Source organism: Oncorhynchus mykiss, chromosome 20 (genome assembly GCF_057628025.1).
Source record: "Oncorhynchus mykiss isolate SJ-2025 chromosome 20, ASM5762802v1, whole genome shotgun sequence".
Classification (NCBI taxonomy): Eukaryota; Metazoa; Chordata; class Actinopteri; order Salmoniformes; family Salmonidae; genus Oncorhynchus; species Oncorhynchus mykiss.
The window spans coordinates 6,507,207-6,528,352 of NC_143041.1; the positions used below are offsets into that span (position 1 = coordinate 6,507,207).

Genomic DNA, 21,146 nt, shown 5'->3' on the forward strand with positions numbered 1-21,146 from the left:
ACATCCTCAGCTCTAGAAAGGAAAACCCATACAAACCTGGTGTTTTGTTGTGTGTTCCGATGTGAAGAACAAGGGCAGTTCACCCTAATGGTAAATGTCTGTCATGCAATTTTAAGATATCTAATATTTTTGGAATATCGTAATGCACTCTCAAACGTTTGCATAATTTCAGCCAGTAGTTTTGAAAGTGGTGCTCATGAGCCAGAAGTGTCCCTGTTTTTTGACTACTACGTCATCAAATTGAGTACTACGTCATTCATTTCGTATGATATGTTTATTTGTATTTGTATGGTATGTTACGAATCAAATTCGTACTGTATGTTACGAATCAAATTCGTACTGTATGTTACGAATTTGTTGTGCTTAAGGTCCTGGAGTGCATCTTTAAGTCGTTATGTATTGTAAGGAACCAACAACGTAGATGGATGTTGGTTTCTTAGAGTGAAGACATTTGTCCCATGTGTCATTGAGCAGAGAGAAGCGGAGGCAGTGGAAGGCCCCTAGAGCTTGTGGAACTTCTGGAGTCTTTAGGGGGGGCAGCTGAGTGTTCCAGGGGACAATCTCTAGGCACACGTTCCACTCTAGAGCTCTCCAAAAGCTCCTCTCACTCAAAGCTGAGAGTGATCGAGAAGTGCTTCCAATCAGTCCTCAATAGGCACCTAGCCCCCCACCTCACCCCTCCACCCTTACCCCAGTCCTTACCCCCGCCCCGATGGCCCGGCCACTGCCTCGTTCACCCCGCCGCCAAAGGACAATGCTCTCGATTTGAAAGGAAAGCAGGGAAAAAGAGGGTCTCGTTGTCACAGAATTGCCTGTTTGCTGACAGAACCTTTAAAAGCACTACCTCATAAATCAAAACAGAGCATAATAGGCATTGTTCCTCCCAAGACCTACTCTTCCCACTGAACTGAGCCCCCCTCCTCCTCTTCTCTTTTATTCTACTCCCCCCTTTTCTGCTTCTTTGGCACCCTTCTCAGAGAGAAGTGGGTAAAGTCAGAGGGGGAGGTTTTTATTGAAGGCCTTCTCTTCTTCTCTTGTGGTGGATTTGGCAGGTCTGTTTAGAGGGTCTCGTCTTCCCGCTCCCTCTCTCTCTGTCCAGCTCTACCCTCCTTTTACCCTCTCCCTCCCTCCATCCCAACCCCCTACACTTGATTCACAAGAGGGATTCCCTGAGCTAGGATCACCATAATCTATCAGCATGCACATTCTACCTCGATCTCCCTCCCTATCCCTCCCTATCGCCAGGCCCCATTGTCACTTAGAAATCGGATTAGAAGGAGAGCTGTGTGCTGGTTCTGTGTTGGTTTGCTTCTAGGGACTTCATGCAGCATGTTAGCACTATCTAATACAAAAAGGTTGCCTGCAGTATCACCATTATTTCTAGAGAGAATTAGTGACTAATGCTTTGTATTTTAAGGCTGACATGTTTGGTTTATATTCCTTGAAGACATTCGAGAAGCCTGTGTAAACACTTTAAGTGGGATCAACGCTCTTGAAGAAACAGTAGTATGTGTGTGAGCATGCGTGTGTTTGTGTGCAAATGTTTGTGCGTGTGTGTGTGTGCATGTGTTTGCTTGCACTGCTTTCTTCCTGCATGCGTGCCTCCGTGTGTATGTGTGTGTGCTTGTGTGTGTGTGTGTGTGTATAATCAGACTGTTTGGCTTACACTCCTTTCTTCTCTATCTAATAATGGTTTTGCTTAAGGAGAGATCTGTCATGCTCTTGCAGAGAGATTCGGTGCATCTCCCTGTTTTGATTTCAATAGGCAGTTAATGAGCTTTTGGAAGAAGCCTTGGTTCTCTTTCCCCTGCTCCCTTCTCCTCTTCTGTGTCAGCAATCAAGCTGATATGATCCTAATTAGATCACTGGCTGGCTCTTGAAAGACTCTGTTGATACTACACATACATATCTGTCAAGAAATGTCCATGAACCATTTCATTAGTTACCTCACATCACCCTGGGCTTTCTCTCTTTCATTTCCTCTCTCTCTCTCTCTCTCTCTCTCTCTCTCTCTCTCTCTCTCTCTTTCACTCTCTCGCTCTCTCTCTCTCTCTCTCTCTCTCTCTCTCTCTCTCTTTCACTCTCTCTCTCTTTCTCTCTCCCAGAAAGTTATTTTTTACTCACAATTTCCACTATAAAACGTGACCACTAGTGCATTAAAGGAGAGCCAGCCAGTAGTACATGTCAATGAATTAACCATGAGGTTCAGTAGTTTTACATGAACTAGATTCTAGAGCAGAACTGAGGAGGACATAGAACTGAAGGAACTGTAGGACAAAGAATGGTAAGCCTAGGTCTATATGGCAGCCCCAGTGCCTCTTACAGAAGACATGGTGTGTAAACACTCACGGTGGGATTACACGGTGCCTGGACAGGGTCTTTTACAATGGTTGTGTAACTCTGGCCCTGCACAACAACACAGACTCCTCCATAGGGGACAATAGGCTAACGGGAACCCTTATCTCCGTGTGCACCCTGATAGCCTGTCTGCCTGGGTTATCTCTCTCTCTCTCTCTCTCCCTCTCTCTCTCTCGCTCTCTCTCTCTCTCTCTCTCTCTCTCCTTCCTCTATCTGTCTTTCTTTCTCTCTCTCTCTTACTATCTTCCTCCTCCTTGCTTTCTCACTAACTGTCTGCCTTGTTTGCACTGGGGTTCAAGCAAGATAGTATCAGTATTCTAGTGTGTATTTCTACATGTGTCCTGCAGGGTTGTATGTATCAAGACTGTGTGTGCATGTGTGTGTTAAGGAGTGTGCCTAAGCACAGACGAGTGCAAGTTCCTGTAATCTTCAGTTTATAATAGTACCCCTCACCTCCAGCTAGTGAGTATCAGAACCAGAATCACATGAAGACATCAGAGACGTACAGGGTTTCCTGCCAGAGGCTCCAGGGGCTCTCCGCCAGGGAGGGAAAGGGGATCCATGTCCCGGTGTCCGTCAAAGCCCCTCTTATTGCCTCGCCATAATCCACTCTCTATGATTGTCCACCATTTCTGAAACCCGAAACCGTCTTGGCAGCGGAGAACATGTTCACTTTTCATTCAAATGCCTCTTGATCATAGGTTCTGTATGTAACTGATACGTCTCACTCCCTCTACCACAGCCGTACTGGTTGGCCCTGGTCCTGTTAGAAACATTGGGTAAAGTGAAACATGTTGAGTCTCCTTTCAGACAGCTCGAGGGCTTATTGTTGAAGCACTCCGCCATGGGCACGCCACAGAGAGCTCTAGCTAAATCAGTGAAAGGCAAATTAGGCTGTGCTTTGCTGCCTAAGCGGTTAATGGTGTAAAGAGGCAGGGTGGATTAAGATTTAAGCCCAGCCTCACTGGACCATTAGGGTGGTTGGCAGAGCCAGAAGAGACAGACAGAAGGGATGAGACAGTGCACTTCTCTGTGTTGTTGATCAGATGATGAAATAGCTCAGGTTTAATAGAAAAAATGGTTCTTCATAGAATTTGATTGTAAATTCTACGCTACACAGAATTTTCTTGTAGGTGGATATTTACTGAGGAATATAGCTGTATGACTACAAGCAATGTGAGGGCCTCTAGCCTGTGTGTATGTTTTTAGTGAGTGGTGTTTATGTTGGAAGGCTGCCTATAGTAATAGGTTGGGAGCCCTGTAATAAGGCCAAGCGGCCTACACTAACTGACTGACTGACTCATTGATTGTAGAACACAATGCTCTCCATCTGGTTGATTACATTATGCAAGATAGATTACATTATGCAAGTTTCTCCTCCTAACCACTCTCTCCCTCGCCTCTCTCTTTCTCTCTCTCTCTCTCTCTCTCCTCCCCCTCTCTCCCTCCCTCTCTCTCTTTTCCTTTCTCTCTCCTACCCCCTCTCTCTCCATCCCCCTCTCTCTCTCTTTCTCTCTCTCTCCTAGTCCCCCCCCTCTCTCTCAAGCAAAGTGTATTTCTGGCTGCTTTAAAAATGTAATAGTTCCTAGTTCTAAGAGTCATGAGTGATAGATTTTCTTCTAACACGGTCCTCTTTTCTTCTCCTCAGGGAGCTGATGCCCAAGACCCTGGAGGGCCAGATCACCATGGAGAAGACCCCCAGCTACTTTGTGACCAGAGAGGCCCCGGCCCGGATCTCCGCCATGTCCCGGGACACCAAGCTTATTGTCGTGGTGCGGGACCCCGTCACCAGGGCCATCTCTGACTACACACAGACGCTGTCTAAGAACCCCGATATTCCCACCTTCGAGAGCCTGACCTTCAAAAACAGGACTACGGGGCTCATCGACACATCCTGGAGCGCCATCCAGATCGGCATCTATGCCAAGCACCTGGACAACTGGCTGCAGTACTTCCCCATGGGTCAGATCCTGTTTGTGAGCGGAGAGCGTCTGATAAGCGACCCGGCCGGAGAGCTGGGCCGGGTGCAGGACTTCCTGGGACTCAAGAGGATCATCACAGACAAACACTTCTACTTCAACCAGACCAAGGGCTTCCCCTGCCTCAAGAAGGCTGAGGGCAGCAGCAAGCCCCACTGCCTGGGCAAAACCAAAGGGCGGACCCACCCCAACATCCACCCAGAGGTGGTGCAGAGGCTACGGGACTTCTACAGACCTTTCAACATGAAGTTCTACCAGATGACAGGACATAACTTTGGTTGGGATTGATGGATGTGAATTTGGGAAGACACCTTGTTTTTTTTTCTCTCTCTGTAATTCAATGAATGGCAAAAAAAAGACATGCGAGATATTGCTATATATATATGTAAAATGTACAGAAATCTATTTTATAATAATTTATTTTTATTTCTAAGCAATTAATTCACTAAGCTGCCTAACCATATTGTACATACATAGCATCTGGCCCACATTTATTTCCTTGTTTTTTTTTTTACATTCCACATTTTATTTTGTTTCTTTATTCTTCCCTTAATGGTCCCTCATGTCAATTCAGCAGAGTTAAAATGGTCCCTCATGTCAACTCAGCAGAGTTAAAATGGTCCCTCATGTCAACTCAGTAGAGTTAAAATGGTCCCTCATGTCAACTCAGCAGAGTTAAAATGGTCCCTCATGTCAATTCAGCAGAGTTAAAATGGTCCCTCATGTCAACTCAGCAGAGTTAAAATGGTCCCTCATGTCAACTCAGTAGAGTTAAAATGGTCCCTCAGGTCAACTCAGTAGAGTTAAAATGGTCCCTCATGTCAACTCGGCACAGTTAAAATGGTCCCTCATGTCAACTCAGTAGAGTTAAAATGGTCCCTCATGTCAACTCAGTAGAGTTAAAATGGTCCCTCATGTCAACTCAGTAGAGTTAAAATGGTCCCTCATGTCAACTCAGCAGAGTTAAAATGGTCCCTCATGTCAACTCAGCAGAGTTAAAATGGTCCCTCATGTCAACTCAGCAGAGTTAAAATGGTCCCTCATGTCAACTCAGCACAGTTAAAATGGTCCCTCATGTCAACTCAGCAGAGTTAAATTGGTCCCTCATGTCAACTCAGTAGAGTTAAAATGGTCCCTCATGTCAACTCAGTAGAGTTAACATGTCAACTCAGCACAGTTAAAATGGTCCCTCATGTCAACTCAGCAGAGTTCAAATGGTCCCTCATGTCAACTCAGTAGAGTTAAAATGGTCCCTCATGTCAACTCAGTAGAATTAAAAAGCAGATAAGTAATAATTGGTAACTGAAATAAGAATATAAGGATATTGATAAAGGCACCATTTCACAGGTATAGTGTTCACAGAACAGTGATGAAAAACCCATTCATGTGCATTCTGATTTAAACATTCATAATCACTTTCATGTTCAATAGCCATAATTAACCCCCCCCCCCCACACACATTGTTCCTTGTCTAGTTACCCCTATGAGTTTCTGTTCCATCCATTCAAAATGTTGTGCTTCAAATTGTGAGTTACCCCCATCCACATCCCATTATTCTACCGTCCCATTGGTCAAACCAGCTGATCTCCTGCCCTGTCATTGGCCAAACCAGCTGATCTGATGTCCCTTTCATTCAATAACAGGTGGATCAATTGGCCTAATTGCTCCTCATTGTGTCAGACATGGTTAAAGGGTACGTCTGGCCTCCCTCTTGTAGGGCTCCTACAGCCTGTTCTAATGAATCCACCAAAGGCCTAAATCCTATTTCTGACAGCATCACTTTGATAGGGCTCCATGTTGACATGATGCTAATGGAATAATGTTACTGAGGTCCATCGATTCAGGTCTCCTCTACACTATACTCTTGCTCTCATTACAAGACACTGTTGGCTCAGAGCCAAAGGTCATACAAAGTCCCAATTAAATTAGCTCTGAGAGACGTTTGATTTGTCGAAGAGACAGAGAGGGGAGGACACTCTGGGTCAGGGGAGGACTGTAGTATTGTCCTTGAATGCATCCCAATTGGCACACTCATTCCCTATATAGTGTACTGCTTTTGACCAGAGCCCAGTGACCCTTGCTCAAAAGTAACGCAATATACAGGAAATAGGGTGCAATATACAGGAAATATGGTGCCATCTGTGACACAGTGCATGCGCTTGGCCTGAGTTGAGGTAGGAGCTAGCAGTGGCCTATACATCTGTCTGATACAGAGCATAACGATAGAGATGATAGAAAAACCACTGAGCGCTCAGCTTCACTGGAACATATCATCCTCAAACAGGATCGTCAGGCCTCAGATCAGATCTTGAAATGCGTCCCAAATGGCACCCTATTCCCTATATGGTGCACTGCTTTTTACCAGATGTCAAATGACAATACTTTTGGGCCTTTGGTCTAAAGTAGTGGACTATGTAGGGAGTAGGGTGCCGTTTGGAGCGCCTACACAGATCAAAGGGAGAGTTTCTGAAGTACTCTCTGCGGGAACGGCCTCGGGCGAAGATACAGAACATCACTGTTCATTATGGAAAGTCTATGGTCTATATAGTTTGCCTTATTCAACCCTTCATCCTAACATTGTTTCTTTCATAGTTTCATATTGGATCTCAATTCGCTCCTACTTGTTGCCAAAAAAATACTTTTTCAGAGTATGGAGCTCAGATAACAAGTTACCTAGGCTACACTCTAGCTTGAGTCACTATCTTTATCTTTTGAGCTTTTCTTTTTTTTGTTCTTTGTTTTTCTCAATGCTTCTTTGTTATTGTTTGTCTTTCTGTCTGAATTCTTGATATGCAAGAGACAGTCTGGCGTTATCATTCAGCGATGTACATGCTGGCCCATACCCTCGCAGGTAGTGTCTACTTCAAAGTCATACTATGCTCTTTAGAGGATAAGAGGGCTGATTCTGCTTCTCAAATGGTACCCTACACCCCATAGTGTATTACTTGTGACCAGGGCCCATGGTGTTTACCTCAAACTAGTGGATGGTAGCATACTTTGGTAGGTGGATGGTAGGGCTTGTCCTAACATTGTACTGTCCCTTATTCACATATAGTGGCTTTTTTCCACCAAGGAATTGACACTTATTTTCAATTATCATGCCTATATGGATAACGCCTCAATCTCTCCTTCTCTCCTTATAGTGCAATGGTTGTGGAAAGCATTTAAAATGGTCTTTATATAGAGCAGGGAAACCATGTGAATACAAGCTATCACATTCTGAATTGGAATAATGTTGATCTTTCTCCCTGTAATGGCTGGATTAGGGGAGGCTGGGGCAGTTACCCCCTGTTAGATTTGCCTCCGGTCTCCCCTAATGCACTTGAATTCTGATCTTGGTCATGTTACTAAGAGAAAAGGGTTACGTCCCAAATGGCGCTCTATTCCCTATTTACTGCACTACTTTTGACCAGGGCCTTTAGGGATCTGGTCAAAAGTAGTGCACTTTTATTGGGAATAGGGTTCCACTTGGGACGCATTCTATCTTAAAAATGTGCACTCATGTTCATGGTCCACGCGGCTGCATCCATTCTGGTTGACTTTTATTCAACCCTTTTAGAGCTCTACAAATGTTAGTGATGTTTGTCTTATTCCCATCCGCATATAATATGGTTAAAACTTAGACGTTTAGCAGATTGTGTATGTATAAAAAATGAAAAAGAACATGTAAATCAAGTATTTTGTGGTATCATGTACATCAAATGAATTAATTTTACACAGTGAAAGAGCAAAATGGAACAGATGTTTCTAGATAATTCAATACTGAACATTCATACTATTTCTTTGTATGAAGAAATAAATAAAAAAGTATATATTTTACCACGTTCTTAGTTCCATCTTTTGAATTTCAATGTGAAAACATGAAAATAATATGGAATTGTCAATGTCAGAGTATGAAAATGTAAAATGTAAAACATTTACAATATGGAATCTTTGCACATCAAAAGAACACACAAGAAAGTAATGATCTGTATTTCTCGCCACACGAAATGCAAAAAGTGCTCGTCTAGCTGTCTAGCAATTAGAGTAAATATGCTAGTAAATACTTGTTAGTAGTGCACTCAGACAGTAAATAGTTGTTCCTAGAGCACTCAGACATTGCACAATTGGATCAATGGTACTTTTCCTGTGGTGTACCTTTTCTCTAAAATGGAGGCTTTCTGGGAAATGTCTCATTACTGGTAGTCAGAGGAGGTCTGAAGCAGACCAAGGGCATGCTGTGTCATCCACAATGGTTGGGAGGTGTGTGTGTGTATGTGTACGTGCATCAGCGTGTGGGGTGTGTGTACATGAGAATGTGTGTTTTTGTGTGGGTGTGAATTTGTGTGTGTATGTTATTCTGTTTTGTGGTTGTGGGTTGACACAGAGCAGCGTGGGAGGTTTGGGTATAGTGGTGGGTCTTATTCCTGATGTCGGAAATGCCCCCCTCTTCCACACCCCCACCCCCTGTGAAAGAGACACACTGTGTCCTAGTTCCTAGTGTGGACTAATGAGATACACCTCTACCACCCTGACTGTTTATCTACGCGCGTGTGTGCGTGTGTATGGAACAGCTCCATGTTTTAACAGGGCCCTATTTACCCTTTCAGAGGTGCTGTGTTCTGACGGGGATGCTGACATGCTGGAACTATGTTCCAAACCAGGAGTGTTCTTTACGCTCCGTCACACTTTCCCATGAAATCCCACATAGAAACATACTGCAGTTTACTATAGAATACTACTATACTTACTATAGAATTATGCAGTAAACTGTAGTATACTGTACAATACTGTACTAAACACTGTAGTATCCCTCTAACATGTGTATAATTTACTATACAATGGTGTAGTACGACAGTATTGTCTACTAAATAATCTGGGGAAGCTACTCTGAAAATATAGTTCTCCAAGCTACTAATTACTTCACACTGAAAGAAGTTAAGCTACACTAAAACTATCCTTAAGAAAAATATAGTTCACTCAGTGGTGGAAAAAGTGCCCAATTGTCATACTTGAGTAAAAGTAAAGATACCTTCGTAAAAGTGAAAGTCACCCAATAAAATACTACTTGAGTAAAAGTCTAAACGCATTTGCTTTTAAATATACTTATGTATCAAAAGTAAATACTATAAATCATTTAAAATTCCTTATATTAAGCAAACCAGACAGCATGATTTTCTTGTTTTTAAAATTACGGATACCCAACATTCAGACATAATTTACAAACAAAGCGTTTGTGTTTTGTGAATCCACCAGATCAGAGGCAGTAGGGATGACCACGTGTTAAGTGTGTCAGTTGGACCATTTTCCTGTCCTGCTAGGCATTTGAAATATAACAAGTACTTTTGGGTGTCAGGGAAAATGTATGGGAGTAAAAAGTACATACAGTATTTTCTTCAGGAATGTAGTGGAGTAAAAGTAAAAGTTGTCAAAAATGTAAATAGTAAAGTACAGATACCCAAAATACTGCTTAAGTAGTACTTCTATCAGGTTTGAGGTATGAGCCAGATGCAGACAGTGTCGAAGAAACAAAAGTTATTTTCTAAAACAGTGGCAGGCAAACGACAGGTCAAAGGCAGGCAGAGGTCAGTAATTCAGAGAGGGTGTAAAAGGTCCAGAATGGCAGGCAGTCTCAGGGTCAGGGCAGGCAGGGGTCAATCATCCAGTGAGGTGGGGCAAGATATAGAACGACAGGCAGGGAAGGACCGGGAAGGACTAGAAAACAGGAGCAAGACACAGACAGGAGCAGGGGAACAAATGCTGGTAGGTTTCATGACACAAAACTAATTGGCAACAAACAGACAACACAGGTATAAATACACAGGGGATAATGGGGAAGGTGGGCGACGCCTGGAAGGGGGTGAAGACAAGCACAAAGACAGGTGAAACAGATCAGGGTGTGACAACTGCAAAAGTATTTTTATTCGTTACTTTGCAGCACTGAGTTTAGTTATCTAAAGTTACATTGAAAAATGAGTTCACTACATACATCCAAACTACTTCATGAAAAAGTGTTATACTGTATGTAAATCTCAAATGTCAAGGACTACAAATTGCAAGACAGATCACTTTGGGGTCATATGTTAACAGAATGTGTAATTTAGCCCATTAAACACAAAAACAATATTTCAAGTGAAAATTAGGTAGGTCTGATGCCGAAAAAGAAAGAACATTATTGCCTACTTCACCAAAATTTTATTTTAGCAAAAAAAGTAGTGTGTAGTTCCAGTAGTTAGCTACACTGGTACATAGCAAAAAAAAGTAATTCACTACTGAAAACACTGTAAATAATACAGTAATGTCTGCAGAAATACTACAGTCCGCAAAATTCACTACATTTTTCTTTTTAGCTATTACAGTACTTCATTTGCATAGACACTGCCCATTACCCTACCCCCATATCCCAATTTGTGACACCCATAAGTGAGAAACTACATGCCAAGTATAGACCATACATATATTGTGCACCCTACAGGATATAGAAATGAGCAGAAGCTCTAAACTATCTGTTCAGATCCCAGTCCTACCTACCAACAGGCTATGAAAAATTGGCTCTTTTATATTTCTCCAGTAAGTTTCCTCAAGGAGAAAGCCACCACTTCTACGTATATCAAATTTAATAAAACTACGGTAAATACTACAGTATACTGCAATCTGCAAAAACACTACAATAATTACTACAGTATATAGTACAGTTTTCTTTTACTACAGTATTTACAGTATTCACTGTAGTTTTTTTCTGACTTTATTCGGCAAAAACACTACAGTGAATACTACACTTGAGTATACTATAGTAGACTATACTATTTTTTCATGTGGGCACCTAGAATATGTACTGTACAGGTCTAGCCCAGGGATGTGTGGATGAGTCAACCTTGCCCAAGACCTTACAGGTAGACAATGATGGTGTTCTTGTTTGGGTCAGGTGGAATATGGATGCCAATTCTGCATCCCAAATGCACCATATTCCATATTTAGTGCACTTCTTTTGACCAGCGCCCATAAGGAATAAGGTGCCATTTGGGACACAGACCACCTGCTGAAGAGCAGGTGGCAACAATCACAGCTCCTCTTTGCTCAGGAGAGTTGCATCGCTTCAGGCTATTGTTCCACATGGAAAGCTAAACCCATATTACCCACCATGGTGGAACAAAACTGTACTTTCCTCTGCACTGTTCCACTGAAGCACTTAGTCTCACTGGAAAACATATTCAGATGAGTAGCATATAAACCAACAGTAGGTGACACAATGTAAACCAATCTAGGAGCAAAGCAGCAGCACTGCTTTCCCAACCCCTTATCCCCCCCCTACTCATCTCCTCCTCCTCCTCCTCCTCTCCTCCACTCCTCATCTCCTCCTCCCCTCCTCATCTCCTCCTCCCCATCCTCCCCCCTCCTCCTCCTCTTCCTCCTCCTCTCCTCCCCTCCTCATCTCCTCCTCCCCATCCTCCCCCTCCTCCTCCTCTTCCTCCTCCTCTCCTCCACTCCTCATCTCCTACTCCTTCTCCTTCTCCTCCTCCTTTTCCTACTCCTCTCCTCCTCCTCCCCCTCCCCTCCTCATCTCCTCCTCATCTCCTCCTCCTCCTCCTCCTCCTCCTCTCCCCCACTCCTCATCTCCTCCTCCTTCTCCTTCTCCTCCTCCTTTTCCTACTCCTCTCCTCCTCCTCCCCCTCCTCCTCCCCTCCTCATCTCCTCCTCATCTCCTCCTCCTCCTCCTCCTCTTCCTCCTCCTCCTCCTCCTCCTCCTCTCATCCTCTCCTCCCCTCTTCCTCTCCTCTCCTCCTCTTCTCCTCCCCTCCTCCCCTCCTCTTCTCCCCCAGTCCCCAAGTAGTGACATGTCACAAGCAGAGCTAGACCTCTCATCAACACCATCATAAACACTAACAAGTCTGGATCTGGATAATTGCTCGGGCTGACAAGGGGAGCAGTGAAAGACTTGAGAGAGAGAGGTGAGAAAGAGAAACAGGATGTGGGGGGTGTTGGAGTGGAGCAGCAATAGAGCTCTGTCTGTTTGTTGGCACGCAACCAGTATCCTCCAGCTGAATCACAGCCATCAGTATGATTAAACAAATGGTTACCAACCTGATTAACCTGTTGTTCACAGGTGACAGAGAGAGTGAGAACTTTGGACAGGGACTTCTTCCCTATATTCCCTATAGAGTCCCATCTTGGGCAAAAGTAGTGGACTATAAAAGCAATAGAATACCAAAAGTAGTGGACTATAAAAGCAATAGAATACCAAAAGTAGTGGACTATAAAAGCAATAGAATACCAAAAGTAGTGGACTATAAAGTGGATATTTATTTCAGACTTGGCCTGGGAATGTCAGACATCATCAGGGCAGGGCAGGCTGCCAGGTCATCATCTTTGTAGAGGAAACGGTTTGACTGGTGTAATTAACGTTGGCGCTGGAGCAGCAGAAAACGCAGTGTGTGTAATTGCTGTGTTCCTCTGGCGGCTGATGGCTGATACTAGCTTGCTGTTGTCACCGCTGCCCTCTGGGCTGTATCCCTCCAGGGTTCTGCTGATAGGCTGCTGCTGCTGCTGCTGCTGTTGTTGTGAGGTTTGGAGGTTTGGATCTTAAGCGCTCAGCTAGACAAGCCAAGCCCCCATTGTCTCTCTACCTCTCTCCACTGTCTTTTTTTGTCAATTTTTCTCACTTCTCTCTCAAACCCCTCCTCCCCCTTTCCCAATTCCCTCACTCCCGCCTTCCCCCCTCCCTGTGCCCCTCCCTCAATCTCTTATCCCCTCCACACCACCCCAACTCGTCTCCAGAGCGGGTTACTATATGCTCTGTGTTTGATCTTATTAACTTCAAGCTGCAAAGCAATTGCACAATATCCAAACAGTCTTGTCACAATGGATGGAACACGGCCATGGGGCTACAGGGGGGCCATCAATAATTTAGCCCACTGGCCCCGCTATCCTTTTAGAGCTCAACATGGAGCCACTATCCATACGAAGGGAAATGGGGGCTGGAAGGGGGATGGTTTTCCTCACACACATGCAAGGCAAGCCCACCTCAACTGCTTGCATGGAAGCATTTGCGCCTCCTTTGGTAAAGAAAGAGTGGATTGGTATTGTCTACCATTACATTTTTTAATCGTTTTTCAGATATGTGATACACGTTATGATTATAAATAAATGCATTTCCATTTCAATTGCGGGAGAGTGAATGAGAGAGAGAAAAGTAATAGAGAGGCTGTTATAGAGTGAATGGGTGAAGAGAAAGAAAGGGAGAGTCATATCCAATGAGACAGAAACATCTGTATGATGTTGGGTTCCGCCTCTTCCTGGAAGAACAAGCTTCTTGCTCTCTAGGAACAAACAGGCTGAATGATACCTGCTCACTGCGAATCTACCCACCAGCCATGCAGGCACCCATACAGACAGTTTCCTCACTATTTACTAAAACACCCTTTATATCTGGAGGCCTCATTGGCACACTGAGCCCCCTCTACTCCTCCACCCTTCCAGTGGCCCCTTTTCAGGCTGACAGATGTCAAACATGCTGGGACCGGCTGGTCCACAGCTGTCAGAGAAACAGGTAGACTAACAGGAAAAGAGGACACGGAGGGAGCAGGAGGAGAGGAAGTCTATTTTATCATCTTATCACTGCAGGTATTGGAGGAGATTAGCTGGCACACCTGCCATGCAGGGTTAATGAACAACACCGTATCCAGTTTGGCATCTACAAGATAATTCAATTACACTTTGCCTCCGCTGGCCTCAAGCCCCAGCTAACCCCTGGTCTTGTCCCTCTTCCAGGTATTCTCCTTCCCCCTCTGTCCGTCTGTCTGTTTGTCAGTCAGTCAGTCAGTCTGACACGTGTACTGAAAGATGTAGTGTACTATATTGTTACTGTACCCACTGGTGCAGCCTGCTGATAGGAAAGGATGTGTCTCTGTTACACTCAGACTCAGGAAGTGGCAAGCCCCATCACGCAGCTGCCTTTCACATGGTGGCAAAGTGAAGCCGTCCCATCATCCTTTAGAGGGGGACATTAGAGGAAACATAAATATACGTTTGTGCCAGGTGGGCACTGCTGAACAAAGAGAAGGCTTTAGGAGAAAAAAGGGTTTGAAGAAAAGATAGGTCGAAGTGGACACTTACAGGACGTCAAACTTAGCTGTTGATACACCTGCCAGTCCTGTCTTCAGCTGCTAGTGTGATCAGAACATCAGTGTTCTTTTCATGTGTGTCTGTGTTAGTGTGTGTTTGTGTGTGTAAGTAAGTGTGTACTGCATGTGTGTGTCCATATAATACTTTCCCATGTTTCCTCCAGTGAACCGTAAGTGTACGTCTCAGTGGTGATGGTTGGCTGAATAGCTGAATAGATGAAGGTACTTGGTCAATGTCGAGCACAGGAGCTGTAAGCTCCACAAAGCTTTGAGCCATCACAGGTTACTGAGATAGAAGATAGAACAAGGCTTTGAGCCATCACAGGTTACTGAGATAGAAGACAGAACAAGGCTTTGAGCCATCACAGGTTACTGAGACAGAAGACAGAACAAGGCTTTGAGCCATCACAGGTTACTGAGATAGAAGACAGAACAAGGCTTTGAGCCATCACAGGATACTGAGATAGAAGACAGAACAAGGCTTTGAGCCATCACAGGTTACTGAGATAGAAGACAGAACAAGGCTTTGAGCCATCACAGGTTACTGAGACAGAAGACAGAACAAGGCTTTGAGCCATCACAGGTTACTGAGATAGAAGACAGAACAAGGCTTTGAGCCATCACAGGTTACTGAGACAGAAGACAGAACAAGGCTTTGAGCCATCACAGGTTACTGAGATAGAAGACAGAACAAACCCAGACAATAAACACGTAGTACATACTGGAAAGAAGATAAACAGTAGGAGTCGTTGAGCCACCACCTGCCTGTGGTGTGTGTGTGTGTGTGTGTGTGTGTGTGTGTGTGTTTGATGAGAGTCAGCGTGGGTGAAGAGTGTGGATAAGTATGTGTATGTGTTGTGATTCCTGTGAGACCCCCCGTGGAGACACTTAAATGTGGTCAGAGACACACTGACTGACGTCCATCAATAATGTAGAATGCACAAGGATCTAGCCACACACATACACGCACCAGCACACACACACACACGCACGCACGCACGCACGCACGCACGCACGCACGCACGCACGCACACACACACACACACACACACACACACACACACACACACACACACACACACACACACACACACACACTATCACCAGGGATAGACAATCTACTGTCTCTCCCTGTTGGATGCCACATCTTCCACAGATGGATGGATGGCTTCAATCTTCAATCTGATGAGAAACCCTCCCTGAGAACAGTTGATTGTAGCCTAGTGTGGCACATGAGCGAGTATCATCTAATATAATGTGTGATTATTAGCATTAGACCCCTGCATGAGTCTGTATGTGTATGTGAGGGAGAAACAGAGGGTATCTAGCCTAATGGTTAAAACATTCACATACAGATGAGGCAATATCTCATGCTTCGTCAATGGGGGTTCAGTCCAGCTGTTACGAGTATGTGTGTGAGAGACAGTCAGAGAAAAAAACATCTCTCTCCCTCTATTTCAATTTCATCTCTCTCCCTCTATTTCAATTTCATCAGTTAATTTCAGCTCCAACAGTGGTTTTTGTCCAATGGTTATTATTCTGTCACCAGGCATTAGAGTATCATCAAATTTGGTAGAAGATAGACAAAATAACATTTTGAAGTAAGGTTCCCTAAGTCTCTGGGAGTGTTTAGGCTGTACCTTCTTTCTCAATTAATTTATCGTCTCAAGCTCTCTACTCCTCTCCTGTGTGTCTGTCTGTGTGAGTCTGTGTGTGTTTGTGTGTCTGTGTGTGTCCATGTGGGTGTCTATGTATGTCTATGTGTGTATGTGAGTGCGTGTTCCATGATAATATTCTGTATCGAATCCCTGGGGGAAATAGACCATCTTTCCTTCCATGTTTGGGTGATGTCAGAGTGAGATGACCCTCCAGTCTTCTTCTACTACAGACCTCTTCACTGAACAGTGAACAGACACTATCCTCTCCTCAAGTCTGGAAATCATCACCCTGCCTTCCCACTTCCTCTAGCCCATCCAGGACCCACACACCAATCAAGCTTGATGAGAGCAGCCCTGCATGGCTTATAGGGCCTGCCTCCCTCTGCCCCTTCCCCTGTCCCTGGGGCGAAGCTTGGGTGTGGGTCTGTTTGAGGTGGTTTAGTGGTGTAAACTCCCAAGCCCTCCTTCTAACGGCCCTGGCATGGACATCAGGCCTGTTCTGGGGTTTTCTCTGAGGCAGGATGAAGATGGACATGGCTTAGGTTCTAAAATTGATAATATTATAATCTACACACAATATCCCATAATGACAAAGCAAAAACAGGTTTTTAGAAATGTTTGCAAATGTATTAAAAATATAATTCTGAAATATCACATTTATTACATAAATATTCAGACCCTTTATTCAGTACTTTGTTGAAGCACCTTTGGCAGAGTCTTTCAGCCTTACAGCCTTGAGTCTTCTTAGGTATGATAATACAAACTTGGCAAAACTGTATTTTGGGAGATTCTCACATTCTTCTCTGCAGATCCTCTCAAGCTCTGTCAGGTTGGATGGGGAGCGTAGATGCAAAGCTATTTTCAGGTCTCTCCAAAGATGTTAGATCGGGTTCAAGTCCGTACTCTGGCTGGGCCACTCAAGGACATTCAGAGACTTGTCCCGAAGCCACTCCTGCATTGTCTTGGCTATGTGCTTAGGCTCGCTGTCCTGTTGGAAGGTGAACCTTCACCCCAGTCTGAGGTCCTGAGCTTGTCCTCATCAAGTATCTCTCTGAACCTTGCTCTGTTCATCTTTCCCTCGATCCTGACTAGTCTCACAGTCCCTGCCGCTGAAAAAATCCCCACAGCATGACGCTGCTACCACCATGCTTCACCGTAGGGATGGTACCAGGTTTCCTCCAGACGTGATGCTTGGCATTCAGGCCAAAGAGTTCAATCTTGGTTCCATCAGACCAGAGAATCTTGTTTCACATGGTCAGAGAGTCTTTAGGCGCCTTTTGGCAAACTCCAAGCGGGTTGTCATGTGCCTTTTACTGAGGAGTGGCTTCCGTCTGGCCACTCTACCATAAAGGCCTGATTGGTGGAGTGCTGCAGATATGGTTGTCCTTCTGGAAGGTTCTCCCATCTCCACAGAGGAACTCTAGAGCTCTGTCAGACTGACCATTGGGTTCTTGGTCACCTCCCCCGATTACTAAGTTTGGCCGGGTGGCCAGCTATAGGAAGAGTCTTGGTGGATCCAAACTTATTCCAATTAAGAATGATGGAGGCCACTGTGTTCTTGGGGACCATCAATGCTACAGACATTTTTTGGTACCCTTCCCCAGATCTGTACCTCGACACAATCCTGTCTCGGAGTTCTACGGACAATTCCTTTGACAACATGGCTTGGATTTTGCTCAGACATACACTGTTAACTGTGGGACCTTATATATGTGTGCCTTTGCAAATCATTAAATTTACCACCTGTGGATTCTAATTAAGTTGAAGAAACATCTCAAGGATCATCAATGGAAACAGGATGCACCTGAGCTCAATTTCGAGTCTCATAGCGAATGGTCTGAATTAATTATTTCAATAATTTATTTATGTTTATTATTTTTAATAAATTGGCATAAATTTGACAACAAAATGTTTTCTCTTTGTCATTATGGGTTATTGCGTGTGGATTGATGAGGAGAAAAATGATTTAATACATTTTAGAATAAGGCTGTAATGTAACAAAATGTGGAACAAGTCAAGGGGTCTGAATACTTTCCGAATGCCCTGTATGTCGGGGGTGGGGTGTAATTTGAGAGACAACTAAGTCCGTGGTGATGGCTAGTGGCTGGGTGGGTGATTCTGAATGGGGGAAGGGATGGATTTTTAAGACTGAGGCAAGTTCTCCAGTATTTTTTAAATTTATTTTTTTAAATCCATTGCCTGCTTCAGTGCAATGTTTGAACTGTTCAGCATCACTTACAGTTGTAAGGTCAGTGCATTAGTGCAATAATTTTATTCATAGCCTTTCTATAGCCCTGGGGGTTGCTGGCTGTCATCAGTAATAAGCTGCTGACATCTGTCTAGCGTATATTGCCCATCGAGACTCATCTCCCACAAATGGGGGGCAGAGACCCTGTGTGTGTGTGTGTGTGTGTGTGTGTGTCCCACACCTCACATACTGCATATGTGTGTGTTTGCATGTGAGTGACATGCTATGAACACAACGTAAACACGGGAGTGAAATGAGCACTTTAGCTCGAGTCATTGGGCAGCCTCATGCCCATCCCTAGTCCTACCTGTCTGAAGCCATAACAATAATGCGACTGCCAATTCAGTATGATGTGCTAAAATGTGCCTTATATGATTATCGTAGAGTGTCAATAATGCTTCATGAGTGAAAATTAGTCCAGTGTTTCCAAACCTGGTTCAAACATTCATCTCAATCTTTAAGCTTGTTCTGGCTTTGTCATGCTCGTTGGAAGAACACAATCAAATCAAACGTTTTTTGTCACATGCGCCGAAATACAACAGACCTTACTGTGAAATACTTGCTTACAAGCCCTTAACCATCTATGCACTTTCAAGAAAATACCTTAAAAAAATTAAGAGATAAGAATAACAAATAATTAAAGATAATTATTTAATCTGGCTTTTATTTCTTTCATCACATTCCCAGTGGGACAGAAGTGTACATACACTCAATTAGTGTTTGGTAGCATTGCATTTAAATGTTTTAATAACTTGGGTCAAATGTTTTGGGTAGCCTTCCACAAGCTTCCCACAATAGTTGGGTGAATTTTGGCCCATTCCCCCTGACAGAGCTGGTGTAACTGAGTCAGGTTTGTAGGCCTCCTTTCTCACACATACTTTTTCAGTTCTGCCCACACATTGTCTATAGGACTGAAGTCAGGGCTTTGTGATGGCCACTCCAATACCTTGACTTTGTTGGCCTTAATAAGCCATTTTGCAACAACTTTGGAAGTATGCTTGGGGTCATTGTTTATTTGGAAGACCGATTTGCGACCAAGCTTTAACTTCCTGATTGATGTCTTGAGGTGTTGCTTTAATATATCCACATCATTTTCCATCCTCATGATGCCATCTATTTTATGAAGTGCACCAGTCCCTCGTGCTGCAAAACACCCACAAAACATGATGCTGCCACCCCCGTGCTTCATGGTTGGGATGGTGTTCTTCGGTTTGCAAGCCTCCCCCTTTTTCCTCCAAACATAACGATGGTCATTATGACCAAACAGTTGTATTTTTGTTTAATCAGACCAGTGGACATTTCTCCTAAAAGTATGATCTTTGTCCCCATGTGCAGTTGCAAACCGTAGTCTGGCTCTTTTATGGCAGTTTTAGTGCAGTGGCTTCTTCCTTGCTGAGCGGCCTTTCAGGTTATGTCGATATAGGACTCATTTAATTGTTGAAATAGATACTTTTGTACCTGTTTCCTCCAGCATCTTCACAAGGTCCTTTTCTGTTATTCTGGGATTGATTTGCACTTTTCGCACCAAAGTACGTTAATCTCCAGGAGACAGAAGGCCTCTCCTTCCTGAGTGGTATGACACCTGCGTGGTATGACACCTGTGTGGTGCTTATACTTGCGTACAATTGCTTGTACAGATGAACGTGGTACCTTCAGGGGTTTGGAAATTGCTCCAAAGGATGAACCAGACTTGTGGAGACCTACAATGTTTTTTCTGAGGTCTTGGCTGATTTCTTTTGATTTTCCCATGATGTCAATCAAAGAGGCACTGAGTTTGAAGGTAGGCATTGAAAAACAATAACAGGTACACATCTAATTGACGCAAATTATGTCAATTAGCCTATCAGAAGCTTCTAAAGCCGTGATATCATTTTCTGGAATTTTCCAAGCTGTTTAAAGGCACAGTCAATTTAGTGTATGTAAACTTCTGACCCACTGGAATTGTGATACAGTGAATTATAAGTGAAATAATCTGTCTTTAAACAATTGTTGGAAAAATACTTGTGCCATTCACAAAGTAGATGTCCTTCCTGACTTGCCAAAACTATAGTTTGCTAACAAATTTGTGGAGTGGTTGTAAAACTAGTTTTACAGATTATTTCACTTATTATTCACTCTCACACTTCCAGTGGGTTTACATACACTAAGTGGACGGTGCCTTCAAACAGCTTAAAAATTCCAGAAAATGTTGTCATGGCATTAGTAGCTAGTGTATACCCCTCCAGCTGTATGTTCTTAATGTCGTTGTTCAGCCACGACGTGGTGAAACACAAGATAATACAGTTTTTAATGTCCTGTTGGTAGGATATACGTGCTTTCAGCTCATCCAATTATTTTCCAGCGATTGAACGTTAGCTAGCAGGACGGAAGACAAGGGGCCGATTAGACACTCATCACCTGATCCTCACAAGGCACACTGATCTTTTTCCTTCTCCATAATAATATAATAATAATCAATCATTTTGCTCTTTATTTAGCCATTTTACATATAAAACCTTATTTGTTCATAAAAAATTGTGAATAACTCACCACAGTTTAATGGGAAGCGTGTGCTTGAAAGGATGCACATAACATGCAATGTTTGGTTGTGTTGGAGAGAGTCTCAGTCTTAAATCATTTCCCACACACAGTCTGTGCCTGTATTTAGTTTTCATGCTATTGAGGGCCGAGAATCCACTCTTACACAGGTACGTGGTTGCAAAGGGCATCAGTGTTTTAACAGCGCGATTTGCCAAGGCAAGAAACTCTGAGCGCAGCCCTATCCAGAAATCTGGTAGTGGCTTCTGATTAAATTCAATTTTCA

The 21,146-nt window shown here is 43.8% G+C and overlaps 1 protein-coding gene across 1 annotated transcript in view; it reads left to right on the forward strand.

The window, feature by feature from the left end:
- Positions 1-8,159, forward strand: part of LOC110499244 (heparan sulfate-glucosamine 3-sulfotransferase 3B1b) — a 28,413-nt gene extending 20,254 nt beyond the window's left edge. Inside the window, exon 2 of the mRNA XM_021576251.3 lies at positions 4,007-8,159. Within this exon, the coding sequence (XP_021431926.2) occupies positions 4,007-4,625 (619 nt within the window). The 3' untranslated portion in view covers positions 4,626-8,159. The remainder of the gene's footprint in view (positions 1-4,006) is intronic.
- Positions 8,160-21,146: the final 12,987 nt, after the last annotated feature.